The sequence below is a fragment of the Typha latifolia genome, chromosome 12, assembly GCF_019914945.1.
Source record: "Typha latifolia isolate L0001 chromosome 12, TyphaL0001v2, whole genome shotgun sequence".
NCBI classification, from domain to species: Eukaryota; Viridiplantae; Streptophyta; class Magnoliopsida; order Poales; family Typhaceae; genus Typha; species Typha latifolia.
In genome coordinates, this window is record NC_133097.1 from 504,539 (window position 1) to 520,918 (window position 16,380).

Genomic DNA, 16,380 nt, shown 5'->3' on the forward strand with positions numbered 1-16,380 from the left:
AATTAGACACTCGCATATTATATTTGAACTGATAATTAATAAAAAGGGCATTTTTCATTTAGTGCGTATGTGAAAATGAATAGTTCAAGGGTATAGATGTAATTATCCCATCACTTTAACTCCAGTAATAGCCGCTTATGGATGCTTCGATCAGCCCAAACCCCGACCTGGTCTTCGTCTCTCTCTCTCTATACCACCACCAGCGGTAGCTCCTCTCTTGTTCTTGACGCTATTGTTTGGCGGAGATCCGAATTGGTAGCTTGAAAGATACGATTAGGTACGCTCGAAAACAATGGTGATTTATATCTTCTTCTCTTTTCTTGGACTCTAGATCTGTTGTTTTATTTCTGCCACGTATATTTTATTTATTATATGGTTTGATTCCTCCATCTAATCCTACTTCAAATATATATTCCCTTTTCTGCATTCTGGTTTCTTAGCAGATTGTGTTAATCTGCCTCTTCCAGGTAGAAATTAGATTAAATTGGGTTCTTTTTGGGCCATGAGTTTTCTTCACTTGGGGATTTTGTTGAGGTTATCATCCTAAATTGCGTGATTCACGTGGTGAAGCCCTTTTGCTGTGAAATCTGTGACTCGTCTTTTGCGATCATGCTCTTTAGTTTCCTATATGGATGGCGATAAATGTAGAATATAATCTAATGCTATCATTCATTTAGTTCCATTGCGATGGACTTAAACACGAACTCAGCCGAAGTTTGGTTATTTCCGCCATAAGGTCAAATCATTAAGTAGTGGATTTCTGCTCAACCATATCTCGTTTAGGTTTAAATTTAGGCTGTCAATTGAACCATTCATATCTCTTGCTATTGGTTTCCTTTTGTCATTAACGTGTTAAGGTCCCTCCCAGTTAGTTCTTACTACTTTCTTTTGTCCTTCTATGGCTTGACACCAGTGTTAGTCTTTTCTCTGACTCATTTGAGGGAAGATTTTACCTTTTTATGATGTGTGAAGTCATGTGTTGACTTCTGCTGGATCCTATATTTCTTGATGATCTGCCATTTATGTTATCACATATATGCACTTCTTCTTTGGATTGATGAGAAAAACATCTAACTTCTTTTTCTATATAATTTGTCTTCCATTTACTCATTATCAGATGATTCAATTTCTATGTATTTATTAGTATATCATAAATGTGATATCTCCTCAACAATTTGCAAGATTAAGAATCTTTAGCTATTCATATGACACAGTAAAAAGCATGTTCGCTACTGTAGAAAAGATCACTTTATGTGCTCGAAATAAGAATACTGCCTTCACTATTTACTTTCATAGGAAAAGAAATAACTAAATATATACCTTCATGAATATAGCAGAATTATAGACTTTGTAACATTTCAATAACTGTAGCTATATCATGCACTCTTTAATAGTTTTAAATCCCAATATTCTAAAAATGGAGGAACATTTCAATAAACCACAATTTTGGTAATAGATTAACATTAAGTCTTCCCCACTCTGTTTGTCAAAAACTTTTTTTCCACCCCATGAAGTGCTCCTTTATTGGAACAATTAGGTTGGCTCCCTTTTCCTCTTTTAATGAAAAATCTAATAGAAGTTAGGATCGTCTTATGTCTTTACATATAATTATGCACTTAAAATGACATGTCAAAAGATAAGTTCTTCACAGTTTTAATAAATGGAAATTGGGGTTCACGACACGTGGATTTTGTTACTTCGAGTATGGCAAGCATGATCTATATCAAGTAATTCAGAAAATCATTCGTAACTTCTATAGTGTGCACAAATTACATTTCTATCTATAGAAGAATTTTTTTTTCACATTTTGTAATGTGTACTCAAATCTTCTCATATATCATGATTGTGATTTTCAATAAGATGTAGAATTGCAGATAATTTCCTTCTCATTGTTTCACTATAAAAGCATTGAAGCACCATATCTTTACTAATTCAAAAGTGAGATCCTTTCCTCTGTGATTTCTTCTCCTCCTCTTGTGAACTTGTGATCATTGTGCAGTTGATAGCTTGGGGAAACGTTTCCTTATCACTGTTACATGATTGTTATGCATTAATTGCAATTTGATGATGTAATTGATATGGTTTAAATTCCTTTCATTTTTTAATTTCTAATTTTTAGTTGTAAATTAATAACAATCCTTTGATGTTAATCCTCTGCTGGTCTTAGTTTTGCTTCATTTAGTTTCTGTGCACTTAGAAAACTTAATTGACTTTTAATGGGGAAGTGTTGCACCTTGTTCTGTTTCAACATGGAATTCTTTTTGTTTAGATCTGCTTTAGTTGAGCTTACAAGGAATATTTTTAGTTTGTTTGCAGATCTAAAGAACTTGGGTTAACTTCTACCTGTCATTCCATAATTGTAGTGGATTTTTGAAATTGCATTGTGGAAGGGATGGCTTCAGCCTTTATGAACATGACAACAACGACATTGGCTTGGGTGTCATCAGCATTTGATGCTCCTCTTGCGCGTGCAGTCGTTTTCGGGGTTCTCATTGATGGTGGGTTTTATTTTTCTGAAAAATTGGAAAGTTCCTTTTCTTCATTCTCATATTGTGGTGTTGATCGACCCTAGAGAATGAAAATTGAGTGTAACTTGTGTTTTTTTTGGTAATTTTGTGATTGAAGGGCATCTTGTTGTTGAAGTGCTTCTCGTTGTGGTCATATTGTTCCTGCTTACGAGGAAGAGTTACAAACCACCAAAGAAGCCACTGACTGAGAAGGTTCGTGGTTCTTGTTGAATGGATCCCATCTTCCATTCTTTGTTTTCTCTAGAATTGTTTTGCTTTATTTCTCTGTTCATGTTTTTTGCTTTAATGTGGTTTATTTTATTTATTGGTACATTTTTTTGGCCTTTTTCAAATTGTATATATCTGTTTTGAGTTAATGATGACTCTTATGTTGCAATCTGCAGGAGATTGATGAACTTTGCGAAGAATGGGTGCCGGAACCTCTTTGCCCACCGATCACAGAGGAGATGCAAGCTGAACCTCCGACTTTGGAAAGGTTTGAATAATTTAATCCCCCTAATCTATCTTTTTATTTTTTAATTTTTTTAATGTGCCTCTTCCTTATTTTTAAGTGCTTGAGGAAACATATTATGTACTGATTATTTTCCTTTTTCAAAGTGTATTACCTCAATATTCGGCCACGAGCCCTTTGGTATCCAACATTTTTTCTTTGTGTAACTTGATTGTATATTGTTAAACAAGTCTAATTAATCTGGGATTTAGTATCATGAAGATGGTTGTGTGCTTTTCTAAGATAATGCCAATTGAATGTGCAATTAGAGTAAAAATAAGAAATTGAGAACAAGAGTAGTTGGTATGATGGTTTGATTGGTTCATCTTTTACCAATTCTTTTGACATGCATAAGCTAGTGGTGAAGGGTTATCAAGATTTATAGAGCTATTTTGGCCTTGTTTTATATATTTTACCTCTGAACATCTAACCTATTAAGTGTTCTACAATGATGTTTAACTTTATAGTTGAAAGAGAACCTTAAAGTAATTATCATGGTTATCTGAGATCTATTTTAGAAGAAATTGTTACCCTCCTTGTGTTTAACTCAATTTTACAAAATCACCATATACTCTCAACTTAAGCACTTAACCTCTCTATAATTTTGGCTAAAGTATAATTGTTATATTTTTTTATCATATGACTAAATTAGATGTCGAATTTGAAACTTTTTACCAGAGATAAAGTTGTAGAGTATTGGATAAAGTTTTTGATACATTTAAAACAATATCAATTGAGTTTCAAATGATAAAAGTATGATAAATATATTGAACAAATGTATATTATTATCACTTAAAATTCGATCGGTATTATTTTAGATGCATTAGAAAGCTTATTCAATATTTTACAATTTTGTCTCTGATAAGGATATTTAAATTCGACATCTTTTGGTCAAATATGATGAAGAAGATAATAGTTGCATTTTAGTCAAGATCACAGGGGTTAAATGCTTAAGTTGAAAGCAAGGTTTGAAAAATCGGGATCGGGATTTGTTTTTCGAAAAAACGATACGTCTCGATCATATCAGTTGCCTAGATCGAATCGGACTTTTTTTAATTACGTAAATTCTAAATATTATGTAGATTTTTTTTAAAAATTAAGAAAAAATGATAAAAAATAAGAAAATAAAGAAAGAAAAACTATGATAAAGTGAAAACTGAAAAGAATAAGAAATTAGAGAGAGATTTAGTGGAAGAAAACTAAACAAAAGAAAAAAAACTATAGTGCACTGAAGAAGAAGAAGAAGAAAAGAGAAGAAAAGGAGACGGAGAGTAGAAGAGATGAAAAAACTGAGAGAAATAAAAGAAATAAAATTAAAAAAATTACATATCGGAGTTCGCCGGAGTTAGATCTCTCTGTAAGAAAAACAATGGCTATATGGTAGGGAGAGAAAAAAAAGAAAGAAAGAGTGAAAAAGAGAGAGAGAGTTTGGATCGGGCCTGGATTGGGGTCGGCCGATTCAACAAACCATGGTTGAAAGTATATGGGGTTTTGTGAAATTGAGCTAAACCACAGAGAGGTAAAGTGTAATTAACCCCATATTTTACTGTTTGAAATTACTTATCAATTCAATTCTGATACTTTGTGCTCAGTCTTGTATTCTTTCTAATTTTGATCTAAGCAATAGCATTTCTCTACAATTGATAATTGTTCCTCTAGAAGTTTATGCACATGATATTTTCTCAGTCCCCACAAGAATCCGATTGGAAGCATCTGCATTATTTGAACCAATCAGGTCTAGCTGAATTAAGTAAGTTCTATTTTCTTCTTGTGTGACTCAAAGATCTTCATGGTAGATGATGGCTTTTGTCAAAAAGTTTACCATCTTTCCCTCAATTTTATTTCTCTCCTATATAACCTAATGAAGTCACTTTGGTAGATATTGGTAATATGAAGTGGGCATTTGCTAAGATGAACCTGATGCGTGATGTAAACTTGTCTAGCATCGTTGGCTGATTCGATGAATTGAAATTCTGAAGTACAGGAGGGTAAACTCGAGTAGATGTTATACTTTATAAGATCTCAATGATTCTCATGTTCTTGCTAAGTCTTTCAAAAGTTTATTAGTAAATAAGTATTACATAATTAGGAATAGTGGGAGAATGGGCTGCTAGTATTCTTCTTATATTACTAATTTACTGGGACACCCTTCCCCCTAACAATTTGTTATTCATTTATGCTGCACTTTCAAACTCCTAATTATGATAAGATTCCTTAACAATTTGAACATCAAAGTAGCAGGTAACTTTTACTCGCAAAATTTGAATAGCTTTCAGTGTATATACCACTTTTGTAGTTATTTTACGGTGTTCATTATTATCCTTGGCTTCAAAAAATCTAATTTGAGCATGTAAAAGTCTTATCAGTCCATTTATTTCAGGAGTAGTCTTACATCATATTTTGAGGGAAGTAAAACTTTTGCCTCTCTAATGGAGGCTCACAATCTTGATTCTACTTAAAAATTACAAATAAAGAAAGAACCCTCATTTTATGAGCATACTTTCTGTTGTTCTCTCTACCTTTTTCTGGATAAGCATTAACCAGATTATCATTAATTCATGGGGGTGATGCTAGTGCGAAGAACTAAAGTCCTCTCTTCTTTAGTTGTTTGATCAATTTGTTTCAAATAGTATTGCTGAAAGAAGCATTTCCAACGTCCATTCTCTCAACTTTTAACTTTTTAATATGAAACTTTTTAACTCTTCAATATGGTAATGATACATTGTGTTATCAACTTGGTTTTAGCTTCCCACTTCCCAGACACTAACTTTTCTTTGTACTTATTTCTTTAATGAGCATTCCCTCACAAGGATACAATTTTTTCCTCTATTCCTTACCGTTTTAGTCCAAGACCATCTTCACAGAATTTGGTCAGCAACAGTTTGAAAGATTCATCTATATTTCACTTGACAAATGCATTGAGCATGGTTATGCCGTATGCATCAATCTTACTTTCTTCTCTTGTGAACTTATTTAGCTTTGCTGCTAATTAATCATTATCTGTGGTATTCTTGTTTCTTTGTTCATTTGTTGCAGTTTGCCTTCTGACACTCTTCGTTGATCTTACTTCTGTTCAGGATATCTGAAAATGTAAATGCATTATTGAGACAACTTTTCTCCTCATGTACTTGATTTATACTTGTCATAATGGTTGTGCTTCAGTCCTTCCATACTTTTGGCACCTACTTATTTAACCAAAAGTAGACACTTTTTTTCATCTATTTTTCCTTGAAGTTCTGACTTGTTTTTGTGCAGTTCTGTAATGCTTCTTCCCTCACACCATACCTGAGAATATTTTTTCCTTCTTCCACATAATAGGACAATATAGAACCATTTTCTGAAATTTGATTTGTGATCTCTTAGCTCTTGAATCACCTTAATTAGCACATCAATGACTATTAGAAAATGACACTATTGCTGTGACACTCATCTTGCTTTGCTAAAGTTCCCCTCTAATGGTTATGCCTTTTCCTTTTCTTTTATCACATTATTTTTTCTCTCAGAATATAAATTGGTGTACCTTCTTGTAAATAAAGTTGATAAGGAGAAATTATTAACTCACTAGTTTCAAATTGTCAGAAATTAATTCCACATGTTGTGTCTGCCCTAGTTGAGCTTGTTACAAATTGTGAGCTGTCTCGTGTACTAAGTCATCCTTGCCTAACTCCTTGCCAATAAACTAATAATGTTGAAACTCTTATTACCTGGATGGTTCAAACCCTTTGATTTGGACAACGATGGCCGTGTAATGACATGTGCCGTCCTGTGCCGTCCTGTGCCACCATCGACATGGGGTCTGCCGAGCGGCATGAGTCGGCACGCCTCTGTGTGCTAGTGACACACATTTATAATATTTTTAATAAAATTTTTAGGATATTTAAAGATGCTTTTTGGTCTTTGACATATCAATATTTAGTTTTTGATTTAAATGTATGTAGTAAAATCTACTTTATAGTGTTTTATTTTTAGATTATCTTGTAAATGACCTATTTTATTAAAGATAAAACAACAGTTAAATATAAATATTATTTAACATATAATATAATTGACTACATTCATTAAAACTAATATTAATGATTGAACACTTTATAATATGATTGAATACTACATAATATAATTGAATATATAATAATATTCAACACAATATTAATTAATAATAGTTTAATAATTAAAACTAATATCTAGTTGAACATAGCATGATGAGGAGAATCAAAGACTATATTTGCCGGCACAAGATAAAACATGTGAATGTTGCACTAAATACTATCGATAATTTTCAAAACTCATCCACTGATAGTACTGTTTGTTGTAACGTTTTACATATTCTTTATACAAATAAAAATTTTACGATTCTCTTATGATATGATAAGAATATTGAACATGCACGGGAATTAAAGTTGATTTGATGATTATTGATGGAAAAAAAAAAAGGCTTCACATGTCGTGCCGGTCGGCACAACTCGGCACAGGGGTGCGCCACTTGCACACCCCATGCCAAGTGCTGTAAGGCGTGCTGACCGGCACAACCATCCTTGAATTTGGACTCCTCCCACATAAGAGCTATGGCAGTTGAGTACATGTAATTAGTTATTGCAATTTGTTTCAAGTTCTCAATCTTACAATTGAAGCATCAATCCATTTGAGATAAACAAATTATCTTGAAGATTTATATTGCTCAAATCAACTCTCTTCAAATGGAAGAAAGAAAACATCTTTTGTATGATTGCAGATAATCAAGTTATAGCATGTTTGTAAAGTTTTTTATATGTGCTGTAGTCACTTCATATATTTGTGTGGCAGTACCAATAGTTCCTGGCATGTCTGGGATAAAACCATTCATGGCAGAACTTTTAGACAATAGTGACCTCATAGGGGAGTAAGCCTGACATTCTGCAAGATGGAGAGGAAGACTAAACATACCTAAATAAACAAAAGAGAATGTAATGAGATGACAACCTTCAAATTTAAGATGATTATTAGATAAAGTTGTAAAACTCATGTTTCATAGTTGACCTAGCCGACTGCAAATTGTATGGATTTAAGACTCTTCTGGATAGCTCAAAGTCATGACCCCTAATTGGCCTCAATTCATCTTTATGCTTTGAGAGGAGTTGTCTATGTGCTCATATAAACCTCTGATCTTCTATATATTTCTTACAGACATTATGATATATAATATTTAAGTGATTTTACATCATGAGAAGCAAATATTTAATTTCTTCCTGTATTGCAATTAATGTAAGTATGTGCAGGTTGCATTTGTTATGGATGTGTATTGTGTTGAATTATGAAGAGTGAGAAGATATGATTAGAGAATGCCTTTAGTTGCTGCAGTTTGATCATAAGGATCTTATAATTATTATCAAAAGTTGGAATAATTGTGTCCTCTTTCCCTCTCTCTCTTTCTCTCTCTCTCTCTCTCTCTCTCTCTCTCTCTCGCTCTAATGAGGTGGCATTTGATGCAGTGCTGCTGGACCCCACACAGTGATTAATGGAAAGGAAGTTGTGAACTTTGCATCGGCAAACTACCTAGGGTTGATAGGGAATGAGAAGATAATTGTGAGGAGACTCTCATGTTTATGTTATATATTACTGTTTGTTTGTTTTTTGTTGTGTATTCACCATAAGACAAGTAAAACTGCAGGATTCATACATTGCTATAATGGAGAGCTTTTACTTATTTGTTTATGTTTCTATCCATTCGCATGTTTCTTCTCTCACAAACATGAACTGCAGGGTTCATGCATAGGATCACTGGAGAAGTACGGTGTTGGTTCTTGTGGTCCGCGTGGTTTTTATGGGACGATAGGTAAGTTGGTCAGAATATATAACTATTATGACTACGATGAAATTCATGTTCTATGCTTTAAGCCTTTAACCATTTCTACAAATAGGCAAATACTAAAAGGAACATTTCATAGCTAACTAATTGCTCCTTTGCAGATGTCCACCTTGACTGTGAGACAAAAATAGCAAAATTCTTGGGTACTCCAGATTCAATTCTCTACTCATATGGAATTTCTACAATTTTCAGCGTAATTCCTGCCTTTTGTAAAAAAGGAGATATTATAGTAGCGTAAGTATACCCTTTCCACTGCCTAAAGTATCTGCAATTGCGATGTCTTGGAGAGAAATTATTATATTTGTCCAATATTATTTATTATGATTGTTGCTTTGGGGCTTTAGTTATACTTTATTTTAAAGATAAATGATAGTTGGTTACTTGCTCTCTTTCTGCATTACTGTTTAGTACTCATTTCCAGAGTTTGTGATGACAACTGTCATTTTTTTACATCTATTTGGCATTTTCCCACATTTAGTAGATTCTTCATTGTTCTTAAAATAGAAATACTAGACAATGCTCATATAACTTAGCATTTGCCTCTGGAAAAATCATTGGAATAATGGAGTAGTATTAAACTTATTAATTCCTTTGAATGATATGTCTTACTTTCAGATTAAGCTCACGAATTTCAGCAAAAATGGATATTTACTCTCTTGTTTGCTTGGTTTTGGTTTTATTTTCCTTGTTCTAATGCTGATGTTTATTTTGTATTACAGAGATGAGGGTGTTCACTGGGGAGTGCAAAATGGTCTTTATCTGTCAAGAAGTTCTGTTGTTTATTTCAAGCACAATGATATGACTTCACTTGCAAACACCTTGGAGAAATTAACTCGTGGAAATAAACGGGCGGAAAAAGTACGGCGTTACATTGTTATAGAAGCTATATACCAGGTATGGAGGCTGATGCCATGATGATTCTTTTTTATTTAGATGAATTCATTTCTGTAATCAGTCTAGATCCTTTCTCTAGTGGGTCCATGTAAAAATTAGCCAAAAATCCATGCTGGACTCTGATGATCTTTTTCACCTTCATGATAAAAAAAATGTTTGTGGAGGGTATGATGTATCTTTATTTCTGAGAAATACTTGGAAAATCAAGGCAATTTGGGAGAATATCTATTCAGGTCAATGACCCTTGTTAAGTAGATCCTTCCAGCTCCTCACTGATTTTAATACCAAGCATGTAAATTATATGTAGGCCAATTCGCTTGCAAAATAGAAGCATGTTATAAGATTTATTTTATAAATAGACAGTATATTTGTGTTGCTTGATTATTGAACATTAGCAAAATAATAGTAAGAATGAAGCTATCAGCATGATGAACCTAATACTCAAAGGAAATTAAATTTTTCATTAAGTTCTCATGGAAGATTCTATCTAGTTTTTTTAGAGCATCTTGGAAAGATACTACTGCCTTGTTGATATAAGCTACTTTTCAAGGATGGCTGTGTTGGTCGGCATGCCCCGTGCCAGTAGAGGCACGACACTTGGCACGGGGTGTGCTAGTGGCACACCCCCGTGCCAAGCCGTGCCGACCGACACGCGTGCCGTGCTGATTCGTGCCAGTCCGGCACGACCACGTGTCGTCTGGCACAGTCTCGTGCTGGTCATATGGCAATGTAGAGATTTTTTTTTAAAATTTTTCTATTTCCATCAATCTTTATCAAATCAACTTTACTTATTTTCTTAACAAACATGATATGACATGTTGAACCTATTTTTATAATTTTTTCTTATTTTCATCAATTAACTTTTATCATTTATCATTTTTGAAATGACAACTTATTTGTCATTTTTTAAAATTGGAATGACAATTCATTTGCTAGATTTAGACAACCATAAAGCCGAATTTATCAGAGACAGAAGAAAGGAAAGGGACCATCTCAAGCTCAATATGATTATAGTCAGATGAGAGAAGGACTTGAGTGTATAGGTAGCAGGACATCAGGATAGGTGCGCTCATAGGATGGTATGAGTGCATCATTATTACCATTATAACAATCACACCCACCAGAGCCACAACACCCTTATTATACTTCATATCCACAATCTGCATATGTTTATGGTGTGCCTGTGCCGGTCGTTTCCGTGTATATTCAATATCCATATCATATCATCGAAGAATTACAAAATTCTTATTTCTATAAAGGCTATGTGAGACGTTATAACGAGCAATATTATTAGTGGATAAGTTTTAAAGAATATCGACTGTATTTGACGCAACATTTTCGTGTTATTCTTGTACTAGCAAATGAAGTCTTTAATCTTTCTCGTCATTCTACGTTCAACTAGATATTAGTTTTAATTATTGAACTATTATCAATTATGTATTGAATGTTATTATGCGTTTAATTATATTATGGAGTATTCAATCATATTATGGAGCTTTTTAATAAATATGTTATTTACAAAAATAATCTAAAAATAAAACATTGTAATGTAGATTTTAAATTTTAATACATATATTTAGACAAAAAAAATCAAAGATTGTCATACCAAAGACCCAAAAACATTTCTAAATATTCTAAAATTTTTATTAAAAACATTATAAGGGGCGTACCACTAGCACGGGGGGGGGTGGGGTGGGGTGTGTGTGCCGAGGCGTGCAGCACGGCCGTCACTGCTACTTTTGTTTGTCATGCCAACTTATATTCCTCACAAATATGTGTTAAGGTTTACTTCCAGTCCGCAAGAACAAAGACTAGAGGCAATGAGGTAGTATTCCCTGTAGACCAACTCCTCTTCTAGATTGTCATTGTATTCCCTCTGTCTACAGTTGTTCAATGGATGAACTTGAGTCCTTCAGATGGTAGAGCTGACATTGACATTAAATAAGAGGTAGACATTCTATGGAGAGTTAATGGTGTTTTCTACATCTTGTTCCTAATGAGGGCTGACTCCACAATAGGTTCCATAGGACCAGAAAAGGTTTTGATGTGGCAAATTATTAGTTGTATTTTGGTGGATACTCCAGCATTATGACTTGTTATGGATTTCAAAATCATCCTTGTTCCTCCATCTTCTCTTGCATCATTTTCTTGCATTATTCTAGTTATACTCTTTTGGCTAAGGAGCTTCAAAGGATTTTATTTTTTATCTTGCCAAATTTACCAAAAAAAATGAATGATTTATCATATTTCATATTTCCCTATTTTTAGTATTTACTATTTATCAATGTCTCCGGTAGACTAAGGCATGCTTACAAATTGTGTTAAAAGCACCTGGTACATTGATCTTCTCTTGCATCATTGTATATATATATATATATATATATATATCTATCTATCTCAACCTCAACCACAATTTTTAAGGTCAAAGCTTATTTTGGTGCAGTTGTAACACCAAATTGTTTTAGTGGCATGCAATAGCAAGCTTTGACTTCTGCAAATTCGAATTCCTACTTGGGTGTACATTTTTCATGAAACATGTGACAAGTTACTAATGGTTTATGAAGGTTAATACTTTCATTACATTCTTAAAGGAGTGAATTTGAAATTAGATTACAGTGTGGTTTCTATACTGACATCTTTCTTGTCTGATGTTAGAGTTCATTTTGTTTATGAATGAATGCAGAATTCTGGTCAAATAGCCCCACTTGATGAGATTGTCAGGCTAAAGGAGAAGTATCATTTCCGTGTTATACTAGAAGAAAGTCACTCCTTTGGTGTTCTTGGAAATTCTGGACGAGGTCTTGCTGAACACTATGGAGTCCCGGTGCGTCTTAGGTTTCTATTTGCAATTTATGTTTACAATTTCATTTATCTATTTCTATGTATTTATGACTTATGAATTCTCGTGTTACTGCAGATTGAGAAAATTGATATCATTACTGCTGGAATGGGGAATGCATTGGCAACTGATGGGGGTTTCTGCACAGGGAGTGTCAGAGTTGTTGATCATCAAGTAAGATTTGGACAGACTTATATAATGATCAGCCATTTGAAATGCAACATTTCATGTAGATTGAACTTGCAATTAACTGATATATTCTGCTCTTGCAGCGCTTAAGTAGCTCTGGCTATGTTTTTTCTGCTTCTTTGCCTCCATATCTTGCCAGTGCTGCAATTTCTGCAGTAGATTACTTGGAGGAAAATCCAAATATTCTTACGACACTTCGGAGTAATATTGCTCTGCTGTGGGAAGGTTTGTATTCTCTCTTTTTCTTAATGGCCTGTTGCTACTTTGGATTCCCTCTTATAATTGGCACTTATATGGAAAGTGTGCAGTGTAACTTCTTTATTTTTCTAGAAGTACTGCAACTGCTTCTTTATTGGTTTCATACATCTTGGTCTTCTGCATATCATATATTTCATTTCCTTGAATGGTTTTAGTCTTTTCTAATTTTTTAATGGCAATCTGCAATGTTCCATCTGTTTCATTTTATTTCATTTTCTGCACTGAGATTTGCTTTCTTGTTTACAGCAATATCCTTATGCATAAACCATAAACATAATTATCTCTATAATTCCAAACCTATTTGGCTATTTCAAGCTTCGTATGTTAATAGGGACCAGATTATGCTTAATAGGGTTGATACCTTCTGAGTGAAGCATATTCTCTTTATGAGCAAAATTCATATTTCAATGTGAATCTACAGATATTTGAATCTGCCTATATAGACCAACTTTCTAGAACTTGAGTTTGCTCTTTGTGGACCAGATTCTTCATATTGAACAGTTCAGGCCTATCCTACTATGGTGTATGTAGTTCCTTGTTTTCGGATTTGTTCTCTTCAGTAGAATGTATCAATACAATCTCAAACTTGGCATTGAAACACCTCTTCATATAAGGGATCTGTGTGGATATGACATACCTTATTTTCAGACTTTACATGGGAAGTGTTAGTAGCTTATTCCTTTGATCATTAGTCATCCTTTAAGACCGCTTGTAAGTGCATAATCCTTTTCTATCATCCATCAATCATACCTTATAATGCCATATTTACCTAGACACTAAATATGGCGGACAGAATTCCTAATCTGCAGTCTGATGTTCTCATGACATATTCTGGTAGTTCTATTCTGAGATAAACAAAACAAGTAGTTTTCTTTTTATCTCTTCTGAATATGATGGTAATTGTTTCCCTACCTTGCCTAGTCAAATGTAAATCTAAATTTCTGACTGTTTTGTCCTTCGTGGGTTACTGCAGGCTTATCAAACGTACCAGGGCTTGTCATTGCTAGCCATCCTTTATCGCCCATTATCTTTCTGAAACTTAAGAAATCGACAGGTTCATCAAAGGGTGACTCACAGCTTCTGGATACAATTGCTGAAAGGGTAAGTTGATACATAATATGAATTTCAGGAGCAGTTTACTTGATTATATGCAAATAATTCTTTCTCACACAGGTCTTAGAGGAAGATTCAGTGTTCATCGTGACAATGAAAAGGTCAATTTTGGACAAGTGCCGCCTTCCTTTGGGCATTCGCATATTTGTTTCAGCTGGTCACTCTGAATCTGACCTTTCAAACGTGTCTACTTCGTTGAAGAGAGTTGCAGCATCCGTGCTCTTCGAGCTTCTTTAATTCTGATTATGTTCGACCATGGAACGGGAGACAACTCAGTTAATACTAGCTCCTGTATTTCCTCTTTGCTTTTCACTATATAGGAGTGTACATAAGTCGGTACAATTCTTCTCCTGAAAATTTTCCTTGGATCTATTTTTGTGCTTGAAAGAAAAGCTAGAAATGTTTGTAACACAGTAATGCTTTGATTAGGAAGTATGCTCTTGTATCATACTCTCGTGATTTCCTTCTCTGTTGTAAAATCAGTTGTCCTGAAATGGATTTGCACCAGCAGCTTTGGGAAAACCTAATTTGTTCATTTAATTAGCTTTTATGCACATGCTAATTAGGATTAATGAGCCGCCAGCATTTGAATCATTTGAGTGGCTAGCTGATTCAGTTTTCTGGACGGATAGATAGTTGAAGCTTTTGGCACCTAGAGTTCCATGTTCTTGCTGGATTTTTATTTTAAACATAGAATTATTTTCTATTTTCGAGTGAGGTGGGCTATGTCCCAGTTATATTTATTATGTCGAATGTATAAAGAAGGGGGAAATTACCAGGAATTTCAAGAGAGGGAAGAAAAATCATCCATGCCGGAGGCCAATGGCAGTCCTTGCCTTAGAATCCAGAAAATTCTCTTAAAAGCTGCCAAAATATTCCTACCAAATGATCGAAGAACTTGTGCAAGATCAGGGCGTGATCATGGATGGCCTTCACTCCGATGGTAAGGAGGGAGAAGCCTTGATTGCTTCAAGGAAGACAGAGGGATCCCCAGAAGCGGCGGGCAAAAGAGCACTCCCGAAGAAGGTGGTGAATAGAAGGAAGGAATCCTAGAAGTGTACCAGGGAAGATATTAGCACTGTTGTGGAGAGGTGGAAGATGAAGTCTTTGCAAATAAACCCTGTATCAGTGGTGCAGGGGCTGCTCTTTTTCAATTGAGTCCTGTATCAGTTGGGGTTCTCCTTAAGAAGCCCTTAGTTGTATCGTGCTCTGCATGTGCTGTCGGTTAGGATAGGCGGTAGTCCAAGTCCTGGCAGTTAGGAGGAGAGAGAAACGAGATCTGAGATAAAATTAGAAACCCTTCGTCGATTGTAATCGCTTATCTTGTTACCCAAGCTAATGAAATAGCTTTGTCCTCAGCTGGAAGAGGAGTAGGAAGGTAAAACCCTTTGTTCTCTTGGCTAATTGCAGAAATTGGAGGTTCCTAGCTATTATAGGGTTGTTGTTGCTGCTATTAGAGTTAGATCTTGACATTTGGTATTAGAGTAGGACTGCAAACCACATCCAGCTGCGACGTGAAGAAGACATAGTTCAGGAATGGCAAAAGCTACTTGGTTGGCTATGCTTGCGGAGCTTTCGCACATCAATGAACAGAAGATTCAGGAGCTAACCCACCAACAGCAGATCCATGCAGAAACCATGGAGGAATCAATAGATAGCTTTCAATCCCACATTTGTTCTCAAATGGAAGCCCTCTTCAGAGGTGTGAACGAGCTGCGCAATAGGGAGAAGAGTATGGACGATGAATGTTTACCTCAATTTCAGACTTCGGCCACTCCACGAGACCCTCGAGTGTAGCGGCACCTGAAGGAAGAACCTTCAGATTTGAAGAGGCGATGTCGATCAGATTGGGGATATGGAGGAATTGGAGCTGCTATTCAAGTCCCTAGGGTTGAACTCCCTCGATTTGATGGGAGTAACCCGCGGGACTGGTGTAGGCGCTGCAGATATTTTTTTCCAAGTTACTGTCATTCCTGATGACCAGAAGGTATTATACACTTCTCTTTATTTGGAAGGTAGGGCTGAGGCTTGGTTTTATGACTATCAGGAAGCTAAGGACGCCTTGGCCTAGGAGGAATTTGAGGAGGATGTCTGCCTTCGCTTCGACAACTTGGGCTATGACAACATCATATGCGAATTTAATAAACTAAAGCAGGAGTCAGGAGCTGAAATCATTGATGTTGATCAAAAACAACTATTTCACCGAGGACTACTTCATTTAAAGTTT

General features: G+C 34.9%; 1 protein-coding gene across 3 annotated transcripts; it reads left to right on the forward strand.

The window, feature by feature from the left end:
* Positions 1–139: 139 nt before the first annotated feature.
* On the forward strand, positions 140–14,675 carry LOC140799185 (long chain base biosynthesis protein 1b). 3 transcript variants are annotated; one of them, XM_073153365.1, is made up of 13 exons: positions 140–277; positions 2,317–2,498; positions 2,626–2,720; positions 2,912–3,003; positions 8,484–8,577; positions 8,755–8,827; positions 8,962–9,094; positions 9,580–9,754; positions 12,438–12,578; positions 12,672–12,767; positions 12,866–13,007; positions 14,014–14,141; positions 14,214–14,675. In XM_073153365.1, the coding sequence occupies exons 2-13, from the start codon at positions 2,393–2,395 to the stop codon at positions 14,388–14,390; spliced, it is 1,452 nt and encodes a 483-aa protein (XP_073009466.1). In that variant the 5' UTR covers positions 140–277; positions 2,317–2,392; the 3' UTR covers positions 14,391–14,675. The 3 variants fall into 3 exon arrangements, with proteins under 3 accessions (XP_073009466.1, XP_073009467.1, XP_073009468.1); XM_073153366.1 differs by having other exon boundaries at positions 144–277; positions 2,306–2,498; XM_073153367.1 differs by having other exon boundaries at positions 149–277; positions 2,364–2,498.
* The last annotated feature ends 1,705 nt before the right edge of the window (positions 14,676–16,380 follow it).